This window comes from Arachis duranensis, chromosome 6, assembly GCF_000817695.3.
Source record: "Arachis duranensis cultivar V14167 chromosome 6, aradu.V14167.gnm2.J7QH, whole genome shotgun sequence".
Lineage (NCBI taxonomy): Eukaryota > Viridiplantae > Streptophyta > Magnoliopsida > Fabales > Fabaceae > Arachis > Arachis duranensis.
Window position 1 is genome coordinate 110986919 of NC_029777.3, and position 8785 is coordinate 110995703.

General features: G+C 33.7%; 1 protein-coding gene across 1 annotated transcript; it reads left to right on the forward strand.

The window, feature by feature from the left end:
• The first annotated feature begins 958 nt into the window (after positions 1–958).
• LOC107496007 (50S ribosomal protein L31, chloroplastic) lies at positions 959–1708 on the forward strand. Its single transcript, XM_016117214.3, has 2 exons — positions 959–1108; positions 1189–1708. The coding sequence occupies exons 1-2, from the start codon at positions 1037–1039 to the stop codon at positions 1510–1512; spliced, it is 396 nt and encodes a 131-aa protein (XP_015972700.1). The 5' UTR covers positions 959–1036; the 3' UTR covers positions 1513–1708.
• Positions 1709–8785: the final 7077 nt, after the last annotated feature.

Here is an 8785-nt window from a genome sequence, read left to right on the forward strand (position 1 = left end):
TAAAATAGAGTTGTAAGAGCAAATGCTTAATTAATCCCAATGCTGTAGGCTCCTACAAATAAACATCTAATGCTCGAAATTTTTTTTTTTCATTTCTTTTCTTAAGAAAAAATTTCAGTGCTATAATAAGAACGTTATCTTTATACAACTGTTTGATTCAAATAAGATTCGTTAAAATTCAAAATATTTAGGCGATTGGGCTCATTTATTTTCTCTCTATAACAAGATGTCTAAGATTTATATTCAAAATAATAAAAACAGAAAACCATTTTTTCCTTTTATAATGATATTCAAATTCCTAACACAGTAACACTTAGAAATAACTGGGCTAACTATTTAACTAATTCAAATTCATTTTATTTATAATTTAAGGCAGCGACATTTTTTGGGTAAAAGAAAAGGGCCTGAGCCCAAAGAGAAAACAAAAACGAAGAAACACTAAAGAGGATCAATATTTGTCACCCATGTACTATCATAAAAAAGCAACTGATTTAGTTCATGATATGGAGAATCTAAAAATCTGAGTGCAAGAACTCTATCTCCCAAGGCCTTTTCTTGATCATGTTAATCTCCCTTATCACAAGGATTATGGTAAGTTGTTTTCCTCTTATCATTGAGCATGTTAAAAATTTTTAATGACTAATTACATCTTTTTCTTTTTGTATAGTACTCTCAGCCCGACAAATAAAAAATTAATTCGTTCTATATTTGAATTTTATTTAAAAGTTTGTTATTAGCCAATAAATTACTGCATGCCCAAGACGGATCTAAGTTTGGAACCCCAGTACTTAGGGCTAGTGAGTTGCTTTTTTTGTCAGGATGTCGTTTTTTCTTTATGTTAGTTAGTTTTTGTTCAACTATGGGCTTTACTAATGTTTTTGCTTAACCTACATATATTACCTATGGGCCTATTGGGTCGTGATCTTCAGATCTTCAGCCCATAAAGCAAATAACCACATCCACATAGCCATCGTGGTCGACATCATCACCTCCATAATCTCATCTTCTCTCTCTCTCTCTCTCTTGCAGAACAAAAATGGTGCAGTGCATAACCAACACATTCCTCCACCCAAAACCCTTCCATCCTCTCCCATCCAAAACAAAACCCGTAATTACCTTCTCTTTCTTGTTTCGATGTTAGTTATCCGTTTCTTATTTCTGTTAATTAGTTATTTCTCTGTTTGTTAGGTGGGAAATTGCAGGGTAGGGGTGACGTGCAGGAAGAAGGATATACACCCGCAGTACCACGAGGATGCTAAAGTGTACTGCAACGGGGAACTCGTGATGACTACCGGTGGAACCCAGAAGGAGTACGTGGTTGACGTTTGGTCAGGTAACCACCCCTTTTACCTGGGTAGCCGGTCAGCGGTTATGATTGACGATGACCAAGTTGAGAAGTTTAGGAAGAAGTTCAGTGAGCTCACTGAAATTATGGAGATTCCGGTACTCAAGGGTGAAATCGTAATTCCCTCCAGGCGCAGGGGTATTCAGAAAGGTGGCAAGAAGAAGTAGAAGAATTAATTAGATCCAACACACTTCCCAAGTTGGTTTGATTCCTATCTATCTATGTAGCTTCTTATGAATTATTGATTCTTCTTGTTGTTTATAGAAGGGGGAAAAATGGAAAATGTCCGTGTGGTGTTTGATACTATGCTTCAATGGTTCATTTGCTAATTTTATTTTTGTTAAAGAATGAGAATGAATGTGATTAATTTACTTTAGTTATATTTAAGTCTGATACATTCCATTTATCATTGTTAGATATAGATTTTTCTATGAAATCACTTATCTCAAAGGTGTGATTGCCTTATACTTTTTGCTGGATAAATTTTGAAACAATGTTATGAAACTAATTATACCAAAAATTTAAGCAGCTAGATAGAGATACATGAATGATTATATATCTCTCAGGTGCTCTATGTAGTGATGTATAAACTGAAATGATATGTTTATTATAATTGTAAGTAAAGGTTTAGTTTTATTATTGAGATTGTATGCATGAGTCAATTTAGTTATTATGAAATTTTGGTGACCAAATTGGATTATGAATTCTTATTTTGAGGACTAAATTGAACATTTTAAAGTCAATGACTAGATTAAATCATGGTTATAATTTTAAAGGCTAAATTAAATTGAGATTAGAGAAAGAACGGTTATGGTTGTAAAATGAATTTTGTTAGTTTGTGTAGCCAATATAGATGTTACGTACTACATCAAAAAAGAAAATTAGGTTATAGTTAGTTTTATTATGTTTCTTTAGTGCTATTTTTTTCTAACCAAAGTGCACACTGTTTTGAGCCTATGTACCATTTGATACTACCACAAGAATAATGATAAGAGGGAGAATTTAAGTTGAAAACTAAGCTTAATCATGTCTGAATCATGTAATGAAGTTTTGGATGCTGCTCTAGGTCTTGGAGATGAAACTAAGAAACTATCCCTTTTTTAGCCTCAGAAAATGGTTTGATCTTGGATTCTTCAATGGTTTTTCAGCACTAACAAAAGTCAAGAAATAAAAAATCCAAAACTCTGAATTCTTGCATCATATAAATCTAAATCATGCATTTAAGGTATACAAAACTTGTTCCAGCTTTATATTGAAGGCAGTGGCTGCATAGATTGATTTGTATTCTATTCATGGCTGTTGAACTTTTCCTTTAAAATAGAATGTTGACCTTGTTTGAAGTGTAGGTAAAATTGAGATCTTAGTCTATGACTTGTAATCAGAGAAAGTGTGAAACCCAAATGCTACATGTTGCTCCAAAAATTTTAAGGAAAAATAAGGTTACACTCTTGGTTTTTGCAATAGAATTATCTTAATTCAACGAAGTGTCTATAAATATTAAATAGTGAATATCACTTTGATTGGTTTCTATGTTGCAAAATATGATCTGGTGTAAAGGGAAAAAAAAGGGGGGAAATGAAATCATGGTTGGAGACTTTGGAGCTTAAAAATAAACTCAGATTAACTTTGTCGAATAAGTTAAAATGATTTATAATTCAATTTACTGAATTTAAAGTTTTAAACTACAATGGGTAATACACATAATTATTTTTATGCTTTGTTTTTTGTCATGGAATTATCGTTATGCTTTAATTAATGTTTTGTGCCCACTCAACCCAAAAAACACACCCAGTCCAAAACGGATAAAAGTATCCAAAAGAAAAAAAATGCAATATGGTTAAAAACAAACCTTTGTGCTTCCTGACCAAAAAAAAAAAAGAAAAAACCTTTGTGCTTCAAAATAAAGACGGAAAGGGAAAGATTGTCCTTTGTTTTTTTTACTTTGGATTAATGAAATTTGATTCTTTTGATCTAGGAAAAATATAACAAAATAAAACATTAAAAAATAGTAGCCCCAAAATAAATTTTGACAATTAGTCACTCAAAAGAATATATATAATGTCATCTTATATTTATTATATTCTTTTATTATCAGAAGAATGACACCGTGATAGCTCAAATGATTAATAGTTAGTAAGGTTTTCTTTTTATTTTAAATTATTAAATACAAGGTAGGACGTCTAAAAAGAAAAAAGGTTTGATTTTATTCATTCTTTTTTCTTTTCTCGTCTCTTATTAGTTCCTTTTCACAATCTATTATTAGAAAGGCGCAGAATATATATAAACATTTGGGAAAAATGTCTACTCTTCTTGTGGATCTCATCTTAGTGAAGATTCTCAATTCAAAAGGTAGGTTCTATGTCTACATCACTTTTAACTTTGGCGTATTTCATTTTCTGGGGGTGAAAATTAGTGTTGATTGATCTTTTGGTATATGAAATATGTTATAGCAACACTCCTTTTGAGGTGTTGTTATTTTTCATCTACTAAAAAAAATTAAATATATAATTATATCTTGTTTAATTATTTTGTTAGAATAAAAGACAAGTTGCATTTGAATTATATTTTTGAAATAGAAATATAGAGAATGAGGCATAGAGACAGAGAAAATAAAAAAACTTAAGTGAAGAATATATAATTATATCATTTTTGACTTGAGTTATGCCTTCATGAGTGATTTAAAGTTTGTCCCAAATTTTTTTTTACTATTGTGCATCTTGATACCCGTTGGTATTCCTCAAAGCTGACCGCAAAGTTGAGCAAGTTGACTGCTTTGGCGTTGAGCTCTACTTTCTTTCACTCTTTCTCATTTCAATCGGCTTTACCTTTGATTGTAACCACACCATCAGCTCCTGTAGTGGTTGAAAATTGTGGACCTTCCAGAATTATCTCCCAAAGTCTGTAATCTACTCATTGAAATAATATTTTCATTCTTTCTTTCTAGTAACTGTAGTTCTTTCTATTAAAGAATGGGGTCTGTTGCTTGACTGCCCTTCTGTCAGAGTGTATGCCACCAGATTTAAGCCACTGTTAGCCGCCATCAGGATCTTTTTTCCAAGTTGCAAAGCTTGATCTCTTTGAGACCAAGTTCTGATACCAATTGATGGTAATCAGTGGCTAAGAAAAGGAGGGAGGGTTGAATCTTAGCCCCTCTTTGCTGAGTATCAATTGCTGCTTTTTCAAAGAAACTTTAGGAGATATTTCTGTTTTTGTCTCATAACTAGTCAAGAGACATTTTCTTCTTGTCTCGTAACCGATTAGGAGATATTTTTCATTTTTGTCTCCTACACAACAGAAACAGAATTGGAGTAGAAGAGAAAGAGAGAATCACACCTAGAAGTATCATGGTTCAGCTGCCAAGTGTAATGCAGCCTACATCTAGTCTCCATCACAATTGTGATAAAATTTCACTATAATCATCATATTACATACACCAATTCTTCCCTAGGAACTACCCATTCCTATCTGGGACAAATCCAGATTCTATCCCCAAAGCTGAACTTGACTTGGACACCTACCAAGCTTTCAACTGCAAAGTACTAATCCAATTTGTAAGGAAATCCCACAGGATCATGAAACATAACATACAGATGTATAAAGGAACTCTTAGATATCTATGGCTTTTTCTTTAATTTTGCTCTCTCTGCCTTTTTCCTCTAACTGGTTTTTTCTTACAAATCTCACTCTATTTGCCTTTTACCATAAGACTCAGACAGACAAAACTAAAGAAAAGAATACAAAATAAAACCCATTGAAGGAGAAAAACTCAGGAAGCTTAGGTAGCTATGAGAATTCTGTGCTTTCTCTCCTTGTCTGAACCCTTGGCCGTTCACCCTTATTATAGAAGGGAAAGCTTCCAAGGTTAAAACCGGTTCAACCAAGCCATCAACATCTTCTCCAACAAACAGCCAGTTTGAACAGAGAGAAGAAAGAGGGAAAATCGGAAGCAAAACCAACATGCATGTACCTCTTTCTCATCCCTTCTCATCAAGCTTCATCAATATGAGCATTTCATCTTGACTTTGGCCCCAAGAATGAATTCTGGCCCTTTATGAATCTTTGATCTTTGACAGCTCTTTCCTCTCCATATTTGCTTCTTCCTCCACGTAGCTCCAGTAGCTACCTTCTGTCTTGGATGAACAAAAATAGAAACGAGCTTTACCACTGATATCTTCTTCTTTGACCGAGTCCGGTTGCTTCTATTCTAGGCATGAAGATCTTGAGACTTCTTCTTGAAATCTTGCCTTCAATGACAAAGATCTTAGCCACACTATGCTTCGGATCTTCCTTGTTCAGAAACCATCATCAACCTAGCCTTTTTTTCTTCATAACTTCACTGTTTTTCTCTAATAACTTGCTCTTGCTATCTTCTTCTCTGACAATGAAATGACTGAAACAAAGAGAGAGAAGAGAGAGAAGAAAGAAAGAAACTTTCGAAGGAAGCAATAAATGAAATTAAAAAAAATTAATTTCCACTTCCATTCTCCTATGCATAAAGTAACGTGTGGAGCATTTAATGCAATTAAATCAATTTAAATTTTCTCTTTCAGTTACCAATGCATGAGTTTAATTTAATTAAAATTTGAATTCCATATACCATGGAAGTAGGTAACCGAATGGTGCATCAACAAATTGGACCCCTTTTGTTTTGTGATCAACGTATGACATCCTTGGGCCACTTTCTTCATCATTTTGTTTTATCAAAATGGGCCTGAGGTTTGGGCTTATCTCCAATACAAGCTTTAACAACTTGAGTGATCTACAAAGTAAATTATTTCACTTATCAAATTGGGCTTATATTTCTTTTTGGTCCAATAATCAAAATCTGCACACTAAACAAAATTCATCAACCAAACAATTTGAAATAAAAAATTAACAATTTTTTTCTATTTAACATTTTTTAATAATGTTTGATCATTATAAAAATTTCAAGTTTTCCAAACTCGTCAATCTCCCCCTTAATGACAAATATTATTAAAATTTGAATTGAAAATGAATAGGATTAGAAAACTCCCTTGAAGATTTTGGCCGAATCCTCCCCTTTCAATTTATCACATTGCTCCCCCTTTATGTGTGCTTATGTCCAATGGAAGCAGTACCTATAACTTCTTTGAACAATTCCAAAAAAAAATTTATATATTCAACCCATGGAACCTTAAAAATCGAGCCATAAAAAGGCTTGTATTTGAGCAATTTTTATAAACAAAGTCAAGGCTAACTTGTAAACTTTCTAATAACATGCTGCTCATAGAAATTGTACTCAAAATATAAAACAGAGCAGGACATAGTACATTGAGAGTACATTTCAAGCAAATGATCTAACGCTTAAAGTATAGAAAAAATTCTGCCAACAAAGCAACATATCAAGCAAAAAATATATATAGCAAGCAGTAAAACACAATATTCTTCCACCAAAACAGGATATCAAAAATGACATGAAACAATAATCAAAAGAGAGCCCCAAAACAGAGCAAGAATTGGCAGTCCCAATTCGATTTTCAATTCAGCCTCTTTTAAATTTTCCTCCCCTTATTGTCATTAAGAAGGAACCTGCAAAATAGATAAAACAGCAAGACAATGCATAATATTGATATTAAAACATAAACAGAGTATCAAAGTTATTAAGTACAATCATCCAAAACAGTTCAAGAGAAATTAAGTTCAAAAAACCAACCAAAGAAAATTGTCCAAGTTCATAAGCAGCAGTGAGCAAATCTTTAAGCATAAGAAAGATTGATGTCAGAATCAAGATGATCGTCTTCTTTTTTAGAATGAGCCATGTCCTTTTCCAAGCTCTTAATCAGCAGATTAACCCTTTCATGGCATTTGGTCCAGGCCTTTTCATTTTCATAGGGTTGCTTTCGAGCCTCTTTGTATGACCTGACCATCATACTAGACATGTTGGAGAACTCATTCAGAACATCCTTGACAGTTTTAAAAATTCAAGTAGATTCAAAAGGAAGACTTTCACTTTCACTATCAGAAAATATTGATGCCATTGAACTCTTGTCCTTTTTACCTTTAACAGAATCACGAACCCCTCATCCTTTAATTGTGAAAACCCTATTTTCAACAGGCTCATTGCTCAAATAAACATTAAAGTACTCAAAGATGCATGTTAGAAACATTTCATATGGCAGATTTGCTTTCTTATCGCTGTGGACACAGTCCCACATATGTCTCACCATAAGATATGCAAATAAAATGGATGCAGAATTGAGAATAGCAAAAAGCACAAGAGTGTTACAAACCATAACTCTTTGGTAAGAACCACTTTGAGGCATCAAAATATGATTAATGATACGACGAAGCAAGGCTCGCACAAGTTCGAGAGCCTTGTGGGTCAGAGTTGTACCATCAAGAGCAGAGAAATTTTCACAAACCCGAGTCAAGGCTACTTGAAGGAAAACCCCAACATGGTTGTCCCATTTACCAGACATGTAAGCCTTAGCTCCTTCATCTTGGTACTCTAAGGCAGCACTTATAATATCTCTATTTAGAGTGAGGTGAACCTTTTTAATATATGAATGTAATGAACCATCATGAAACATCATATTTACATAAAATTCTCGAACCAAGTTCGGATAAATTGGTTTTTGAATTTTGAAAAGTGGAGCCCATTTGAGATCATCAAAAAATGCAGTGAAATCAATTCCTTTTTCACAAAGATTTTCTAGATTTACCATAAAAGAAGCACAAAGGTGACGATTCACCAAAACTTGAGAGTGAAATTCAAAAGTAGCGCAAGATATGAAACGGACAAGATCAAAGTGGGAGTGGCTTTTACCATATTTGTTTTTGAAATCCAATGAGTCCAAGTTTGAGGGTTCTCTGGTGTCACGAAGAACTGGCCTTGTTGAATGCTGAGACCGACTAGAGGGATAAGGGGGTGGAACGCCGAAGTGGTGGTGATGGTTGTGGAGAAGGAAGTGGTGATTCTTCTTCTTCTTCAGGGATTTGATTCTTTTCCTTAGTGTTCCTCTTAGATGAAGCATCTTCCTGCCTTGATGTCGCCCTTGCATGGGTTCCCTTACGTGCCATGTATTCTAAATCATGTTGCTTGTATGCGAAGTTTGTATTCGTAGGTTTTGATGAATGACAAACCAACAAACGACATGAAAGACAAACCAACAAACAACTTGAATGAACAAGCATGTTGAAAGATCAACCAACATTCAACGTTGAGGAATGAAGAGTTGAAAGCAACACAACAACAACAAGAAACTCAAGTCCACAACATTTGAAGACAAGTATAGTGTCTTAGGACTTAGGTAACTTCTTGTTAAGAACCAATTGCTAAATCTCTCAACACACACTCACAAAATGTTTTGATGCACATCTTGCAATTCGATGCTAGCCAAATGGTTTAAAACTTGTTTTCAAAGGTACAAAAGCATAGGAATTGACTCCAACAAGTTTGAGATCAATCCTAAGTATTTT